This window comes from Phyllobates terribilis, unplaced genomic scaffold (assembly GCF_046119375.1).
Source record: "Phyllobates terribilis strain yellow unplaced genomic scaffold, ASM4611937v1 Scaffold_2__4_contigs__length_985480577, whole genome shotgun sequence".
Classification (NCBI taxonomy): Eukaryota; Metazoa; Chordata; class Amphibia; order Anura; family Dendrobatidae; genus Phyllobates; species Phyllobates terribilis.
Genome location: NW_027362762.1, coordinates 453,922,322 through 453,941,859, shown reverse-complemented (window position 1 = coordinate 453,941,859; position 19,538 = coordinate 453,922,322). Strand labels below are relative to the sequence as shown.

Genomic DNA, 19,538 nt, shown 5'->3' with positions numbered 1-19,538 from the left:
TCTGTAGCTAAATTCCCAAAGGGGTATAATTTCCCAAATGGGGTCACTTGAGGGGGATTCTGTTCTTGGAGGTGAAGTGAAAAATTAAATTCTCCATCTTCTTCATTCAGTCGGTGAAAATTGGACAACAATCGGAAGTCATCTGAATGTGGTTCGATGTTTTCCATAGACCCATAGATTTGCATTGCAGATTTTGATTGAACAGTCAGATCAAAATCGGACGTCAATGATTTTTTCCTCGGACCACTTGGCCTGAGAAAAAAAGTGGACTATTCATCAAAACCACGGATAGCACTCGTCCAATTTAAATGGTCGTGTGCACGAACCCTTAGATGTATGTGTCTCAAGATGACGGGTGTCAGTTGCAACCTGAAGTTTATTAAAGAATTACTTTTTTACTACTTCATGCGGCGGTGTTTGTATATGTTTATAATTCTGACAGCCAAAAGTACATTCATTGTACTAATCAATCTGATCATCTGATTACTTGGATACATGGACTGGGCCCACTCGCAGGACAAAAGATTACACAGTAGCAAGTGGGCACCGCAGAAAGGAGAAAGGGATTAGAGTGCACCCGCATTGGAACTGTATGTGTGCGCACCTGTTTGTCTGATGTTGGGGATTCAATTCAGGCAGTGTTTGCTCTGGGCAAATAAGCACTGTCAATCAAGGGAAGGGAAGGTGAGCAGCATGTTGACTGAAAAGGCCTCATTTTAATATATAATAAAAGCGTTTTTATTTACATTCAAAGGAGGAAAATCTACACTGCAGGTATGAGTTTTATATGGGCTAAGCCCCTATAGAACTACAGGTGCATCTCACTAAATTAGAATATCATAAAAAAGTTAATTTATTTCAGTTCTTCAATACAAAAAGTGAAACTCATATTATATAGAGTCATTACAGAATGATCTATTTCAAGTGTTTATTTCTGTTAATGTTGATGATTATGGCTTACAACCAATGAAAACACAAAAGTCATTATCTCAGTAAATTAAAATAATTAACAAAAAACACCTGCAAAGGCTTCCTAAGCATTTAAAAAGGTCCCTTAGTCTGTTTCAGTAGGCTCCACAATCATGGGGAAGACTGCTGACTTGACAGATGTCCAGAAGGCAGTCATTGACATACTCCACAAGGTCCCAGAGTTCCAATTTTCATTTGGAAATCAAGGTCCCAGAGTCTGGAGGAAGAGTGGAGAGGCACACAATCCAAACTGCTTGAGGTCTAGTGTGAAGTTTCCACAATCAGTGATGGTTTGGGGAGCCATGTCATCTGCTGGTGTAGATCCACTGTGTTTTATCAAGACCAAAGTCAGCGCAGCCGTCTACCAGGAAATTTTAGAGCACTTCATGCTTCCCTCTGCCGACAAGCTTTTTGGAGATGGAAATGTCATTCTCCAGCAGGACTTGGCACCTGTCCACACTGCCAAAACTACTAATATCTGGTTTACACACAACAGTATCACTGTGCTTGATTGGCAGCAAACTCGCTTGACCTTAACCCCATAGAGAATCTATGGGGTATTGTCAAGAGGAAGATGAGAGACACCAGACCCAACAATGCAGATGAGCTGAAGGCTGCTATCAAAGCAACCTGGGCTTCCATAACACCTCAGCAGAGCCACAGGCTGATCGCCTCCATGCCACGCCGCATTGATGCAGTAATTGATGCAAAAGGAGCCCCGACTAAGTATTGAGTGCATTTACTGAACATACATTCAGTAGGCCAACATTTTGGATTTTAAAAACATTTTTCAAGCTGTTGTTATAAAGTATTCTAATTTACTGAGATAATGACTTTTGTGTTTTCATTGGCTGTAAGTCATAATCATCAACATTAACAGAAATAAACACTTGAAATAGACCCCTCTGTTTGTAATAACTCTATATAATATGAGTTTCACTTTTTGTATTGAAGGACTGAAATAAATTAATTTTTTAATGATATTCTAATTTAGTGAGATGCACCTGTATATAAGTAGTTTAAATACAGTTTTGAGGGCGAAAGACTCCCTATAAATAAAAAGAGATCATAAATTTGTATGTACATGAAAATGGTATCAATAAAAGCTACAGATCGCGTTGCAAAAAAAAAAAACAACAACTCATGATAGGAAAAAAAATCGTTATGGTTCTCAGAATATAACAGTGGTTTTCCTTTTAAGTACTGTACTTAAAAAATTCTATATCAATTTGCTATCATCATAACTGTAATGACCCATGGAGAAAAAGGTCATTTTTACCACGTAGGAAACTTTGTAAAAACAAAATGTATGCACAAAATGACACAGAATTTTATTTTTTAAAAAATAAAGACGGCAAAAAATCACAAGAAAAAAGTAAGTATATGTTTCATACTTATATTTTAAATACACTTTTTATTTTGTTATTGGTGGTCTTTTTTTATTTAGTGTCATGTTGTACATGCATTTTTAATGGCATTTTTCAAATACTATAGAGAATTCTAAGGGATTAATGCCATAAAAAAAATCATACCTAGAGTAAACTGCGTTTAGAACATAAAGGCACCGATTCAAAAGACGCTAAAAAACACTATAGTCTATTTTATAGACTTCACATCCCAGAGAGAACATTTTTTTGACTCTCCTTCCGAGAGAACTTTTTTATTTTTCTGTTGACAAAGCTGTTTTAGGGATTTTGTTACGGAGTGCATTATTATGATTATTATTTATTAGTATAGCGCCATTTATTCCACGACTCTTTACATCTGAAAAGGGGTATACATAGCAAAAAACAAGTACAATAATCTTGAACAAAATGAGTCACCGAAATTGAAGTTTTGAATAACACCATTCATTTTACCATGCTGTATATAATGAACAAAACAGCACTTGGCGGTAAAACTATGTTACCTTTGTTCTTCAGGTCAGTATGGTTAAAGGGAACCTGTCACCAGACATATCGCTAGTAACCTGCAGATATGCAGTTAATCTGCAGGTTAATAGCGTTATTATGCGGCCCGGCGCCTGCACACAGCGGGGAGAAAATGAACTTTAGTCTCCACGCCAGCATTCGGTGTCAGTTATGGGGGCGGGGGCACGGTGGGTTCAGTCATTGCTCGGAGAATACAGAGAGACCGCTGAGCTCCAATGCAGAGGGAGTGTCAGCATAATAACGCTATTAAATTAAAAGGATATTTGCAGGTTAATAGCGTTATTTCTGGTGACAGGTTCCCTTTAAGGTGATACTAACTTTATATGGTCTTTTTTATGGTTTACTACTTAAAAAAAAATCTATAAAACAAATATTATATTCTAAAAACCATAGTGTTTTTTTCAATCAATAGGGTTGCATGATCTTTTTTTTTTTATTTCATTTTTTGGGGGGAGAGGCGGCGGGGTGGAGAAGAGCAATTTTGCCTTTTTGATTTTTTTGGTGTGCTTCCGGAGATCACCTTATGGGATGAAGTATTTCATAATTTCTGTAGAAGCTCATTAATGTAAAATGTGCAGGATGTGAGGAAGTGAAATGTAAATGGGAGTCATTACAGCAGCCAGAGCCCCTGTAAATTTGTTGCTGATTACGTGTATAAACATAAGGGTGCATGAACCGTTGCTTGGGTTCAGGATTACCCGATTTCCTGTTTTTTTCACGAGGCATACAGTTCTCACGGGGTATATATGGCCACATGACAGAAGCCGTATACACCCTAGCCACATACTGATTCTTTATAAATCTTACCTTTAGGCTTGTTTGCATGTGAAGAGCGGATATTCTGAGTTAGCATGACCAGTCTGTGCTCTCGAGCTTCGTGGAGACGGAGGTACAGCTCTCTCCAGCTCTCATACTCATCTGGAATCTCATTTCTGAAATCTCTTTGACAGTGATTTCTCCAGAGTTGATCTGAGTCCTCAATCAGTACCTGCATTAATAATGAAATAGTATTTACTGAAATGCTGAGATCGGTAAAACAACAGGAGCCTTCCGCACATTATTTCTCTTATTCTCCCCAAAGGTACCGCAGATGTATCTATGTTGAACTGCTCATACTAAATCAATGTGTATACACTGTCTCACTTGACTTTTGGTCTTGCACATGTCGCAAAACTGGTAAATGGTTACTATAATTGCCCAGTATTTTCCTTCACAGCACCAGTTATATAAGCTATATTCACATAAAAAGAATTAGCAACAGATTTTTTGCTATGAGTTCTGTATTAAAAATTTGCAAGTTCGACAAAATGTATGTGAATGCGTTTACCAAGCAAAGCCCATACACACGCTTTGGGAAAGAAAATCAAAGCAGAAAGACATGCAACATTCTTTAAAATGCCAAGCTGTCATGGATTTTCTTTCTCAGATGTGTTTTATTGGAACCATAGATTTCAGTCCACAATAAAGTTCAAGGGTATCTTCACACAGTCTTTTTCTGCCATTTTTTGAATGGAAAACACAGCAAAAAATTTAAAGAAACGCACAAAAACATTTTAATTTCTATGTAACAACGATTTGCTGTCCATATGTTCAACTTTTGGGTACGTGCACAAACGTGTTTTTTCTGCACGTTTTCTGCACCAAAATCTGCTGATAACTTTTCTCTGGCAGGAGATTAGCTGGGTTAAAAACGCAGATTTAGCTGCATTTTTTTGTTTAGTTTTTGCAGTGTTTTTTTCACTGTCCTTCTGTCTCTATTTTGTAATGCACATAAAGTTATGTGAAAAAAAAGACTCCCATTGTATTTTGCCATCAAATATGCTGCAAATAAGCAGCAAAATACACAGGTGCGTTTTTGGTGCGTATTTATAGCGTTTTTTATCCCCCCATTACTTTCTATAGATGAAAAACAACTGAAAAAATGCTGAAAGAAGTGACAAACAAAAAGCAACATGTGGGAATAGTGAATTCTGGTTTCTCATAGACTTTGCTGGTACTGCCAGACGCAGCTGAAAATTTACATAAAAATCTGCAGCAAATACGCAGCAAAACACAACGTGTGTGAACATAGCCTTTGAGTTTCATCTAAAGAGGACCTTTCACCAGCATGTTTCAGCATGTTAAACTGGCCACATCATGGAATAGTGGCTGCAGAGTAAAATGTAGCTTTTATTTTTTAATTTCTCTACTCCATTGTGGAGATATTCACTTCTTCCCCTTTATAAGGTTTACCAATCATAAGCAGGCCTCAACATACAGGGGAAAAAAGGACACCCCCCCACAATAGCTTAGGGCAGGTTTCTCATTGTGAGACATATAATAACAGACCGTCTGCTCTCACTGCAAAGCCATGTGTGATTACAAAGTTCTGGGAATACAGCAGACCTGAGTGTGAGACATGTAATGACAGGTTGCTCTCCTCACTGATCTCAGTGCAGAGCTGTGTGTGATTACTTTTAGCTTTCTGCTCAGAGCAGCCAGTGTGGGGGGAGGTGGATGCAGCAAAGCTGAGTGTGATCACCTTCAGCTTTTCTCTCACAGCAATCAGTGTGGGGGAGGATGATACAGCGGAGCTGACAGGACTGTAAGAGAAGAACTACAGAGGTGTTTGCCATAAGACAAAACTCAGTTCTGCTGTACTCCCACCACACTGCTGTGAGATGAAAGCTGAAGGTAATCACACTCAGCTTGGCTGCATCCACCTTCCCCCACACTGGCTGCTCTGAGTGGAAAGTTAACTGTAATCACACACAGTTCTGAACTGAGATCAGTGAGGAGAGCAGACTGTCTGTCATTACATGTCTCACACAGGAGAACCTTCTCTAAGCTATTATAGGGGCGTGTTCTTTGTTCCTCTGTCTGTTTCTGCTTGCTTATGATTGGTCATCCTCATACATTGGAATAAGTACACACTCCCAGTGAAAAATCTCTAGTAATGCCCTGATGGCATTATCATAAACTATAACCTAAACTTAACAAGCTAATATCTCCACAACTGAGAGGAGAAATTAAAAATTTAAAACTAAACTTTATTCAGGTTTTTAATGACTATTCCATCATGTGGCCAGTTTAACATTCTCAACTGGTAAAAGTTCCTCTTTAAACACTTTAGGCTTTCAAAAGATGGCAAGCATTTAACAGAAGTGACCCCACCGTGGGTTTGGCATTTATGTGTTTTTTTCAGCAGTCCTGCCACAAAAAAATGCTAGCATTTTCTTCATTGCTTAACCCCTTCCCACAAATGGGCGAAACTGTATGTCCAGATTGCAGGTAATTTCCAAGGCGGAGAATGATTGGCTAACTGTCAAAGAGTGACAGTGAAGATATGCACTCTAGAACGAGTATTACTGTGTATTATCAATGTGATCAAAGCACCAAAAGTCCAAGTCCCCTTATGGGATTAGTAAGTATTGTAAAAAGAAAAAAAATGTTTTTAAGTGCTCTAAATAAAATCAAATCATTGTTTCAATAATAAAAAAATTGATTATCTGAAAAAACCCAATCCTTGCAATAATATAAGAAATTTGGTATTGCCGCATTTGTAACGACCCATATAAAACTGCATAAGTTTTCAACCCATACAGTGAATGCTGTAAAAATTAATATTAGGGCTTTACAATAACAGTGATTTTTCTTGGGGAAAAAATGTTAAAACATAAAAAGTTATAAATTGTGTATCAATGTAAATGTATTAGCCCACAGTATTGCTGTATATCAGGGGTATCAAATTCGTTTTCACCGAGGGCCACATCAGCATTATGGTTGCCTTCAAAGATACAATTGAAATTGTAAGGGCTCATGCAGAAGTCCGTTCAACACAGTACGAGCATGGACTGCAATGCATAGACTGGCCATGGGCTATAATAGGGCTGTCCCTGGGTAGTAGGGCTAAGAACACTCTCCCTGGACAGTAGGGCTAAGAGAAGAGTCCCTCGGTAGTAGAGCTAAGAGAGCTGTTCCTGAGTAGTAGGGCTAAGAGCACTGTCCCTGGGTAATAGTGATTAAGACAGACTTGGGTACTAGGGCAAAAAGAGCTGTTCCTGGGTAGAAGCGCTAAGAGAGCTGTCCCTGGGTAGTAGGACTAGGAGAGCTGTCCCTTGGTAGCAGGGTTAAGACAGCTGTTCCTGGGTAGTAGAGCTAAGAGCGATGTCCCTGGATAGTAGGACTAAGAGAGCGGCTTTTGGGTAGTAGGGCTAAGAGCACTGTACCTGGGTAGTAGGGCTAAAAGCGATGTCCCTGGATAGTAGGGCTAAAATAGATGTGCCAGACCTCAGAGTCCAAGATGGGCTGCTCCCTATGCTTAGTACTGGCTGCTTCTGCTATGATTCAAAGATGGAGCCACACAAAAGTGCTGGCTGACTGCGTTCACCTTTTGTGCTGGCTGACTGCGTTCACCTTTTGTGCTGGCTGACTGCGTTCACCTTTTGGTGCTGGCTGACTGCGTTCACCTTTTGGTGCTGGCTGACTGCGTTCACCTTTTGGTGCTGGCTGACTGCGTTCACCTTTTGGTGCTGGCTGACTGCGTTCACCTTTTGATGCTGGCTGACTGCGATCACTGCATTCACAGTTTGTGCAGGCTGTCTGCGATCACTGCATTTACCGTTTGTGCAGGCTGACTGCAATCACTGCATTCACCGTTTGTGCAGGCTGACTGCAATCACTGCATTCACCGTTTGTGCAGGCTGTCTGCGATCACGGCATTCACCGTTTGTGCAGGCTGGCTGCGATCACTGCATTCACTATTTGTGCAGGCTGACTGCGATCACTGCATTCACCGTTTGAGCAAGCTGAGTGTGATCACCGTTTGTGCAGGCTAACTCCTTGTGCTGGCGCTGCCCCCTCTTTTTGAAACTGCTGCATATGCTCAGATTCAAAGATTGCATCAGCTCCCTGTGCCAGCTCTGCCCCCCCTACTAAGCATTGGCTGTGTCAACAAGCAGCGAGGTGGTGGTGGTGGGGGAAGGGGGGCGGCGCCAGCACAAGGTGGCGGCTGTCATCTTAGATTCTGAGCTCTGGTGCACACTTCAACAACAGGCCACATATCTGTCAGTAGCATTTACAGTGTACGGGTCAGGGGGGTGTGCTGTTAATCACTCATCAGCGCCCCAGTAAGCAATCTTGGGGTGACGATGGGTTGCCATGACAGCTGAGGGTCTGTCATAAGTCTAATTTTTAGCATATACAGCATTACTGTGCTACTGCAATGTATAGTACAAGTGTTTTGCCGATCGTTCAAGTCCCTCAGGGGACTACAAAATACAGTAAAAATTAAAAAAAATGTTTTTAAAAATATAGAAAGAGTAGAAAAAATATAAAGAAATAAAAATAAACGTGTGTTATCACAGCATCTGTAACAGTCTGAGCTATCAAAATACATAATTTATTAACCCAATCAATAAACATCATAATGAGAAAAAAAATCTATATGCCAGGTTTGTGATTTTTCAGCCATCGCAATACCGGAAAAAAATGCAACAAGAAGCGATCAACTGCATCTACGCCAAAATAGTATCAATAAAAAAGTCAGCTTAGGGCACGAAAAAACAGCTCCATCGACTGAAAAATTATACAGGTCCCGGAAAATGGCAGAAGAAGCTTTTTTTTTTTTTTTTATGGATTTTAGAATTTTTTTTCCATTGCTTAATGTGACAACCTGTACTAACATAACAACATGTATTAAGAAAAAAGCAAATGTCATTCTTGGCTTATCAGCAAGAATGATAAACTCACATGATTGCAATCTTCTATCCGATACAACTGCTCTGGTGTGCACTTCTCCAAAACTGGCTCAAGCATTGAATAAGGTACACCTCCTACCTCATAGATTGCTGGGGAAAAAGGAAAAGCATGTGTCAGTATATACACTCTGAAGACAGCTTGCAGGCTTTATCGTGCTCGTGTGGCTTCATTCTCAGCGACCCGGATTCCAGCGATGTATCACTTAGTTTACTGGGTGCAGCAGTTATCAGAGGGTCACAGTTTTCTTTGAAGCAGATCTAGCAGAGCTCAGAATGCTGAGCTGTATATAACCCCACCAACAGCACAGCTTTTGTGTACATTGTATGGTGACAGATGCTAATCAGTGCTGGGAGTGTGGTTGGTCTAGAAGGCACAACACAAGTTGTCCTGTAGTAATAATCCTCTGCTAATAAACCAGTGATTGCATTGAAACAACAAAATATGGCCTAGAAAGTGACATATTACTGGATTCAGGCATACATAATATGGTGCATTACACAGCAAAAACCTGGTGACAGAGTCTCTTTAAGGAACTGACAGACTCCATGGATGGAAGGCTCATGACTTATTGAAAAGATGAGTGGCTATATTAGTAACTGATATTTTTTTGAAATGTAGACATGTATTTTTGTATATTTTGAGTTGGATGGTTATTATTCTCACTTTCACAGATGACAATAAACAATTGCGATGGGAAAATTTACATTTTCACTTGGTTGCCCAATAATTCTGCACACACAGATATTTCCGTAAGAAAGACAAAACCTCACTTTTACTTTCTTAAATATTCAGGTTTATTAATCTTTTGGATTGACTGACATCACTGTAGTTTTTCAATAATAAAATGAATCATCAAAAATACAAATTGCCTAATAATTGTGCACTTAGGGTATGTATACAAGCATTAAAGATGTCAATGAAGGAAATGAAGTAAGGGCTCATTCACACGTCAGTTTTTCACGGATCTCACTCGTACCTATAATAGTCTATGAGGCTGTTCACATGTCCGTATTTTTTTGCAGACCGAATTGTTCATACAAAATTGTGGAGACGAGTTCAATATTGATCCAAGTAGTGGAGCAAACTCTGCAATGAAAGTCTATGGGTCCATGAAAAAAATCAGCATCCTGATGCCATCCGGGTGCTGTCTGCTTTTCACTGACTGATAGATAGTAGAAGGTGGAGAAACTTTCTTTCTCATCAGTCAAAAAACTGCTGAAACACTGATGAAACTCAGTCCGTTTTTCTCCTACGTCAAAACAACTGACGCCTGAATGAGGCCATGTACTGAATCTTTCCCACAAACCTATATACCAGTCTGCTCAGCTTCTCTTTCTCTATACCCTGCTGTCCACAGACTCCATGTGCAACGAGCCAGTTCCCTGTAAGAGGTGTGCGCCATATAATCAAATCTCAATGCTGCTGCTTTTCTGTAAAAAATCCCAATTTATCTATCTATCTATCTATATATATATATACTGTGACAAAGCCACTGGCAGAATGCTGGAGGGGAGATGTGTTTCACTGAGGCTATTAGCTTCAGTGATGTGAAACATGGAAGTTTTTCTCCTGCATGGTAGGTGCAGAGAGGGTTAATCAGCCATGTTTAAAGGGCGTGTTTTATGAGAACAACCATAGAGAGGGCGGGAGGTTGTTCTCCATATCTCCACCTCAGGGTGTGGTCTGGGCTATAAAGCCAGCCTTGTGACTCAGGTGTGGTTCAGTATCTGGAGAGGCTTGCTCCAGAGAGGAGCTTGCATGTGTTGGGCTAAACCTGAACTGTGTGTGGGTAACTGAGTGGCTGGACCCCGGCCGATATACGGACTGTGCTGCATTTTTTTTCTTGTTTTTATTTTGCCATTATACCGAATGGGCTGTATTTACTTAATGGACTCCAGGGTGGGTTATGACATGTTTTCAATAAACCAACCCGAAATTTAAAGAAACAGTGTTCCGGATCTACCTCCGTGTACAGCCGAGCAAGCCACTTTACCACAACACACACACATGTACATATATAGATAAACCACCTGAAGCAAAATGCTGTATGGGGAAAATCGCTACTGAACAGTGCAGCTGATATAAAAACATAATAGAGGTAACCAGACAAGGAGTATGTATGCAGTTCCATATCTATATTCACAGAAAAAAAATGCACAATGCACAAAATCTCCATCAAAAAGGATGGTTTTTCACACAAGAAGGCAGATTTACTAGCTGCAAAAAGTGTCTAAAACCCTTAATAACTGTGACATAAGGCATGTCACATTTTTTGCACCTCACTAGACGCTTTTAGAAAAACAGCCATATTTCACGCTTCATATACGCAATGCAACGACTGACCGCTGGTCTCCCAACCTAGACTCATGGCCTCATAGGCATGTATGAGCCTTTCAGATGGTATCGGGAGATCCGTCGTCACTTCGTGCATTGCAGTCCGTATTTGAAACGTGAAATATGTCTGTCTGATCCCGGCCTAAGTGCATTTTATTGGCTTAAAAGTCGTCTAAATCTAAGCCAAAAGAAATAATAGTTGGTGTGAAGTTGGACTAAACAGTCTAAAGCTAGGGTCACACAGCCGTACATTCTGTCATCCGAGAGCATCGGGCCGATTATGCAAATGCACAGATCAAACTGTTCAGAGTTTGATCCAAGTGTCAGGATAGTGTGATCTGATTCTCTTGGAAGAGGAGAAAATGCAGAAAAAAATTTCTCCAGTGCGTGGAAATCGGACTGCACTCAGATGTCATCTGAGTTCAGTCGGATGATTTTCACACGCTCATTGACTTGCATGACCAAGTGTGATCTGAATATCAGATGCAAATCGAGCATGCTGTGATTTTTTCCTCGGAGTGGTTAGGTCCAAGGAAAAAATCAGGCATGTGCACGGCTCCATAGAATAACATTGATCCAAGTGCGATCAAATGTTTTTTTCTGATCGCATTCAAACAGAAATTACAGTGATGTGTGCGAGCCCTAAAGAATCACCAGAATTATCATCCAGCATGAACCACTGAGATAAATTTGGTGCATTTAAAGATTAGCCTAGTTTACACTTACAATGTGAAACGTTACAGAGGAGTACTAAATCTTCTCCAAAGTTTTTATACAAAAATGCTAATTTTTTTTGCAGAATTTTTGTGGTGTTGTCTGTCTTTCTTTGGGCAATAGATGTTTGATGTTAGGCAATGGGTAAATGCATTATTAATTGTAATTTTATTCTGCTATTTTCCATTCTTTTGGTGAATTTTTTAGGTCTTAGGCCATGGCCCCACCATCAGTATTTGGTCAGTATTCGGTCAGTATTTTTTCCCAGGAGTGTGAGCCAAAACCAGGAGTGGGTGATAAATGCAGAATTGGTGACTTGTTTCTATTATACCTTTTCTCTGATTGTTCCTCACCTGGTTTTGTCTCCCACTCCTGAGAAAAAATACTGAACGAATACTGATAGTGGGGCCGTGGCCATAGGCATTTTTCCTCAAAACAGCTTGCTTTAAGTGGGATATTTTTCATGTCTAGTCTTATACAGTATATCACAAAACTGAGTCCACCCCTCACATTTTTGTAAATATTTTATTATATCTTTTCCTAGGACAACACTGAAGATATTACACTTTGATACAATGTAGTCAGTGTACAGCTTGTATAACAGTGTAAATGTGGTGTGCTCTCTAAATAACTCAACACACAGCCATTAATATCTAAACCGCTGGTAACAAAAGTGAGTACACCCCTAAGTGAAAATGGCCAAATTGTGCCAAATTAGCCATGTTCCCTCCCGGTGTCATGTGACTCATTAGTGTTACAAGGCCTCAGGAGTGAATAGGGAACAGGAGTGTAAAATTTGTTGTTATGGCTCTCACACTCTGCATTCATTGGGAGAGCTCGCGGTGGATGCTGGGCTTTGACGTGCGGTGAAACCCCACCCACAGCCCATCAATCAGTGAGCAGCGCGTCACTGGGTCACCCCCCGCTGCATCCGGAACTGGACATGACATCAGTGGATGTCAGAGCCGGCTGCAACTGGGGTCACGTGATGCCTGGTGAGCGGCCAGCAATAGCGCCACTCACAGGCAAGAATGACAGTGCAAGGTACTTAAAAAATCTTATTTCCATTGTTTACATCGATGGGGACATTCTGTATACTAGTGGACAACCGCTTTAAAAACCCTTTACACTCTCTTTGAATAAGCTTGCTATTGAATTCACCAGGAAAACACACTTAGGGAATGTGCACCCACCACTTTTTCAAGCAGATTCCACCTGGAACCCTGAAAAAGCACGCAATACACTTTAACAATAATGAACATATGCACAGCAATATCATGACGACTTGGGGTGCATATGCTCCATCGTTTTTTATTTCTTTTAACCGCTATAGGCTTTGAAAGCCATGAAACACCTGAAAGAAGTGACATGGACATCCCTCAGGCAGTTTTGAACCCACCATTTTACAGAATTAAAAAAAAAAAAAGACGCCGCCAAAGAGGAGGCTTCAAGAAAAACTCCGCTGGTGTTTTCCTTAAGCGTCTTCTGCCTCAAAAACCATGCGGGTACGCTTGTGTCTAAAAGAATCTGGGTGCGCACACCAATAGTGCACATGGTGCTTTTTTTCCACATATTTGTTAGCATTTCTCATTAAAATCAATAAGAAGCTTATTCAAGTGTTTTTTTATAAGGAATCTGTTAAACATATCCTAAGTGAATTAATATTTCAATATTTCTAAGAACAAATATGGGCAAGCACCTGACTCCACATGAGGCATTATACTCACAGTCTATGTTGTTAGCCAGGACTCGGATGCACTGCTTGTAGAGGGACATCATCTTTGGCAAGTAAGCGGATTTAGATCCAGAATACACCTGCATCTTGGAGTTTAATCTGCGGCCAGTAAATCCGTTACCTTCATCCTCCTCTTGAGAGTACAGTGGAGCTAGGGATCAATTGAAAAAAATATAAAAAAAATACTCCACCTTGTCTCCCATCCAGTGGCCAGAGATTACTGAACTGTCCTGCAATCCAATTTGTACCAACTGCATTGTCATGGCATCTTACCTTTCCTCTTATGAGGCATGGAGGGAACAGTGTCAATAGATGGAAGAGGTCGATAATTTGGCTGGATAGTTGGCAATGGTATATCAGGTAGAACAGGGACTTGGTCTATCTGCACAACAGTGACACAAAAATACCAGTTACAATTACAGGTAAAAATATTACAATGCAGAGGACTCCATCAGCAGGCATTCGTAGTAAGTGACTGCTACCTGAGTTACTACCATTTACAAATGGAGATAATGTCCTGAGTGCAGGACAGCAATGGGCGATCGAAAAGTGTCACGTTGAGTGACCCGGTAAAATGGTATACATAAGTAACATTATATAGTTACATTATTAATGGTGAGCACATTTGACTGATGCTTTACGATAGTCATTCTGATTTTAAGCAATTTTACAATACACTTTGGCCCAGATTGAACAAAGATTTTACATCAAAAAAAGTGTCGTAAATGCTTTTAAAATTTGCAAAAATTTTGCCGATTTTAACAATTTCTCCAAGCTTGGCCGAAATGGGCAGAGCTGAGACAGGACGGTGGCACAGCTTGTCAAATTCATGGTGAGCTTTGGCGTTCTGTAGGCTAGATATCTTTCTGGTGTAGCTGGCATAGGTGCACGCCACTCGTCAGACGCTCCAGATCCATGAAGAGGTGTGCACACATGTCAATGAATCAGGAGTGTCTGACTCCACCATGCCTCCTCATCAAGACAAGCGAAAATATCATCAGTCTTATTTTGAAGATGACAATTTCTGGCTGGCATTGTCTTAGCTCTCGCTAACATCCAGTACATTGCGCTCCAGTCCACCATCTTCATGTGGAGTATGTGTACGGAACAACAGAGGAGCATCATAAGCGGTAGGTGGAGGTGGGTGGTAAGTTCCAGATGCTGATGTTAGGGACAAAAGGTACGAAACCACCGTTTGAGGAAACAAACCCTCAAGGGTGTGGGGGTTGTGGCATTTGTTTCATGTTAAGATTAAATGCATTTTCAAAGCATTTTGAAAAAAGAAAAATTTGGGTACTATTTTTGGCCAAACCCTTTAAGGCTGCACAACCTATGATGTGCTGGGCTAAAAATGTATTTTCGAACAGTCATCCAATGCTTAAAGACTAACCATCGTTTTAATCTTCATGTCATAAATCAATAGTACACATGAAAGTAAGTAACTTTGTAATATATTTTATCAAAGAAATCGGCTTCCTTCTGAACCAGGACTGATTATTCATTCCCAAAATTCTCAATTCCAGGGAAAAATCTGTTTTCAGTGAAGACAGATTGTTACACTACTGCCATAGGAGATGGCAGTTGTTACTAGTAAGATTCTATGTAAGTAGGAGGAGGAAGGGGCTTTAACTTCAGCTCATCCCTCCTCCTCCCCTTTACATAGAATTTTATCAATAGCAACTGCCATTTCCTATCTCAGTAATGGAAAAATGTGTCTTCACTGAATACAGATTTTACCCATGAATTGAAAAATTTGAGAATGAATGATCAGTCCTGGTGGATAAAGAAACGGATTTCTGTGATAAGATAAATTTAAAAATTGCTTATTTTCAAGTGTACTAATGATTTATGACATAATACAATAAAAACATACCAGGTTGTACATCCAAAAAACACAGTAATACATATTATAGTGATTCAGGTAGACAACCCTTTACAACATTTTTTTTACTTTAAACTGTATGTATCAATAAAAAGGGACAGAGGTGATGATTAAAACTGACGCCAAGGAGCCGGAGAGAATGAGCCGCTCTAGCAAGCGGCTCCGAAGCAGTGCTCAGTGAGTGACAGAACACCGCTCCTGAGCTCAGCGCAGCTCCGGGGCCCGCTTGCTGGAGCGGCTCATTCTCCCCGGCGTCAGTGGTCAGAGGATTACAGCGGGGGACACTTAAGACAGGTGAGTACGGTGTATGGATTTTTTATTTTAATCTTATTTTTACACAGGGACACAGCGGGAGCAGACTACTACTACCCTCATCATTGTCCCTGATGGTGCTGATTGCAGTGCGAGCAAGCAACAATAATGAGGGTAGTGTTCAGCACCCGGCGCTTGGTAACAGCACTAACTGTAGCGCTGATTCCAGGCGTCGGTCCATGTCACACTGATGACACACGGATGTCACTTCTGCCGTGCATCCGCAAAAAAAAAGGACATGTCAGCACTGATGACACACGGATGTCACTTCTGCCGTGCATCCGCAAAAAAAAAGGACATGTCAGCACTGATGACACACGGATGTCACTTCTGCCGTGCATCTGCAAAAAAAAGGACATGTCAGCGTGTGGAGCACACGGACACACGGTCCGTGGAAACACACTGACATGTGCACAGACCCATAGATTTAAATGGGTCTGCGTGTAGTGTCTCCGGTACATGTGGAAACTGTCACCACACGTACTGGAAACACGGAAATGTGAAAGAGCCCTTAGTTGAAGAGGAAAATTGCACATTGGGTGTCCTAAACTTTGGAAGTCCATATCTCAGTAACGCAGTGGAGAAAAAAAAATCTGTAATCAGTCCTATTGCTTCTTTTTAGTGATGCATATAGTTTAAAATAAAAAAACATTGTGAAAGCTTTAACTAATCCTGCAGCCAGCTATATACAGTGAAAAAAAAAACCTGTAGGGCCCAAACAGGTAAAAAATTAAATTAATTTTATGATGAATCGTAATGGACAAAGACAGACTATACACTGTAGTAGGACTTGGTATGATTCCTACATTTTTGATTGGAAGAATAATGCTGCTGACTGTACTATTTTTGGCATCAAAAGTACCTGAAAATTTGACACAACCTTACAACAGTGGTGTGAATGGAACCTTAGCCACTGATGTTGTACATTAACCAAAGGAGTAAAGCAGTGGGAAGTATGATCACGTGTATGTCTGACCTTGGACTCTTTCTTTTCCTTTTTTTCAGGCATTTGCAGTTTCGCTTTGCTTTTCTCTTTACGATCTACTTTACTCTCACTCTGTTTCTTGTTGCTTTTTTCAGGTGTAGAAGTCGATGTAGAAGTTGGCTTTACAGTAGGTTTCTTCTTTTTCTTATGGTTCTGGGGCTGGTCATAGCTGAGATAGGACTCAAAAGACATTGTTGGCTGCTCAAATTCATCTTCATCAGGTTCAGGTTCTGGAGGAGGCAGAGAGATCTTAATAGATTTCTTATCTTGTGTTCCTGAGTCATTTGAATGAGTTTTGCTTTTGACTTTTTCTGACTTGTCCTTGGTTAACAGATTTTTTTCAGATACCTTTCCCTTCTCAACAGGATCCAAGCCTATTTTGTGTTTGTCAGGTTTTGATTTCTCTGGATGTTTCATTATTTTAGCATTTAATACATCATCAGTTTGACTCTTTGATACGTTCTGCCTGTTCTTTTCCTTTTTATGAGTACGATCTTTGCTCTCTGGAGATGGCAACTTCTCTCGGCTACTTCCAGCATGGGATGAAAAGTCCCTTTGTGGTTCTTTTGAGGCTAATTTCTCCTTCTTTTTTTCTGGTTGAAGAGTCTTCACCTCTGGTCGGTATTTTTCTTTGTGAGATCTTTGCTCTTCATTTTCCTTATGGAAGGTTTTGTCTCTGGACATACTTGGAGGACTGTAGGTGAGTTCAGGTGAATATTCCCTACCATCATCAAAATCTTCATGGTCTGAATACTGTTGCCATGGGTCATCTTTTCCTGATCCACTGAGAGAGATATAGCTTTCATCATTTTCCTCCTCATACTCCTCATCTTCTTCTACAGGTGATGGAGATCGAGGCCTCTTCCGTGAGCTGCTTTTACTGTGTTCCCGTTCTTCAGGTTCTGCGGTTCTACATAAGGATTTTTAGATTAAAAAGTATATTAAATAAAAAGTTTTCTACATGTAGAGTCTTTAAGATATTAACCACTTAATAACCTGTGACATTTCATCACAGGTCACATGTAGGGTGGTTCACAAACTAAACCCAATCCCTACCAGGTAGATGCTGACTGTGTTATATAGCCGGCATCTGCCTGTAACAGCAGCGATTAGAGCTTGCTCCGATCACTGCTGTTTAACTATATAAATGCCATTGTCAATGGCTTAAACTGCTTGTTTGCTGGCGCCTGCGCATACTAGCTCCCATCGCCTCTAGTTGAGCTTTATAGAATACCAGTTACAGAATATACTTCAGGTTCAAGTTCCTTGACGGGACTAAAAAATGAAGTAAAAATGTTAAAAAAGTTGTGAAAATAATAAAAAAAATTATATAAAAGTTGAAATCACCTCCATTTTCCCCATTCAAAAATAAAGAAATTAAAACATTAATAAAAGTAAACATACTTGGTATCGTTGTGTCAATAAACGTTTGCTCTATCAAAATATAAAACTATCTAAACAGTGCAGCAAACTCCGAAAAAAAAAGAAAAACGGAACTGCTAGAATTGCCATTTTTCAGTTACATGACTCCCCCCATCCAAAAAAATGAAAGAAAAAGGGAACAAAACATTGTAAAAAGCTATGAAAATGTACTCTATAACAGTAGTAATGAAAACTTCAGCTCGGCGAACAAAAAACAAGACCTTATACAGCTCCATCAACGGAAAAAATGAAAAAGAATTAACCAATTCCTTTTTTTTAGCCACTAAAAATGTCACTCTGAGTTCCCGGCGCCTGCGCACAAGTTCCCTGCTCTACAATGATACATAGACGGCAGGAAGAAGTGCGCCTTGAGTAAATGGTGAAGTGCGCAGGCGCGGGATCCGGCCGCGACAACTGCACATCACAGGACACTGTAACGTGCAGGGGAGGGGGGAAACATTATAATTCACAAAGTAGGTGGGATTTCTTGTGTGCCCCGGGACGGGAACACATCAGAAACTAGAATGAATAAAAAGACATTTCACACCAACAAGACCTCTAATATGGGCCATACAGGTAAGTATAGATTTACATTTCTATCACCTGTATGCCCATATTAGAGGTCTGATATCTCCCAGGGGGTGACAGATTTGCTTTAAGTAAGAAAATCATTGCAAAATAACTTTTACCTTGGAATCTCCTGTGGTACAAGTTTTTTCCACTGGGCTACCAAGTTCCTGGCAAGTTCTCCCACCAGTTCATGCTTTCGTAGTCCATTTACAGTCTTTCCGACCCTAGTGTCCTATAGAAGGCACCATAGAATTTCCAGTTAAGTAACCAAATAAACACATTCATTTCACTTTCTATCAGGCTGTGTGCCCACTATATGTTTTTTAAGCGTTTCCGCAGTAGCAATTCCGCTGCAGAAATGCTTAAAAAACGCATGGTAGAAGGCCTGCATGTTCCCCAATGATAATCCGCATGTGCTGTGCACATGCTGCGGAAATTTCCGCTGCGGATTATCATTGCGGAAAAATCCGCAGCACTACCAATTATTTTGCGTAATCGTGGCGTTTTCGCCGCCATTGACTTGCATTGAATCGCTTAATATCCGCATGACTACATGTGCACATGGGGATATTAAGCGATTCAATGTGCGGATGGTACCAGGGTCTGGAGAAGAGGAGACTCTCCTCCGGACCCAGGTACCATAGTACCTGTTAAAAAAAAAGAATTAAAATAAAAAATATACATTATACTCACCTTCTGATGGCCCGCGGTCTCCTGTACGATGCGTCCTGGCTTCCCGGCGGCTCGCGATGGTGTAAAAGGACCTGCCATAACGTCATTTAGTCATGTGACAGGTCACGCGACCGCTGACGTCGGCGGCCGCGTAACCTGTCACATGACTAAATGACGTCATGGAAGGTCCTTTTACACAACCGCGAGACACCGGGAAGACCGGACGCATCTGAGAAGGAGACCGGGGGGCCGTCAGAAGGTGAGTATATGTTT

The 19,538-nt window shown here is 40.6% G+C and overlaps 1 protein-coding gene across 1 annotated transcript in view; it reads right to left on the bottom strand.

Annotated features, from left to right (window-relative positions):
- Positions 1 to 19,538, bottom strand: part of ELOA (elongin A) — a 51,385-nt gene that overhangs the window by 13,292 nt on the left and 18,555 nt on the right. Inside the window, exons 3-8 of the mRNA XM_073665622.1 lie at positions 18,713 to 18,825; positions 16,593 to 17,511; positions 13,696 to 13,804; positions 13,415 to 13,573; positions 8,631 to 8,728; positions 3,708 to 3,888 (exon numbers count right to left, since the gene is read on the bottom strand). Coding sequence (XP_073521723.1) covers positions 3,708 to 3,888; positions 8,631 to 8,728; positions 13,415 to 13,573; positions 13,696 to 13,804; positions 16,593 to 17,511; positions 18,713 to 18,825 — 1,579 coding nt within the window. The remainder of the gene's footprint in view (positions 1 to 3,707; positions 3,889 to 8,630; positions 8,729 to 13,414; positions 13,574 to 13,695; positions 13,805 to 16,592; positions 17,512 to 18,712; positions 18,826 to 19,538) is intronic.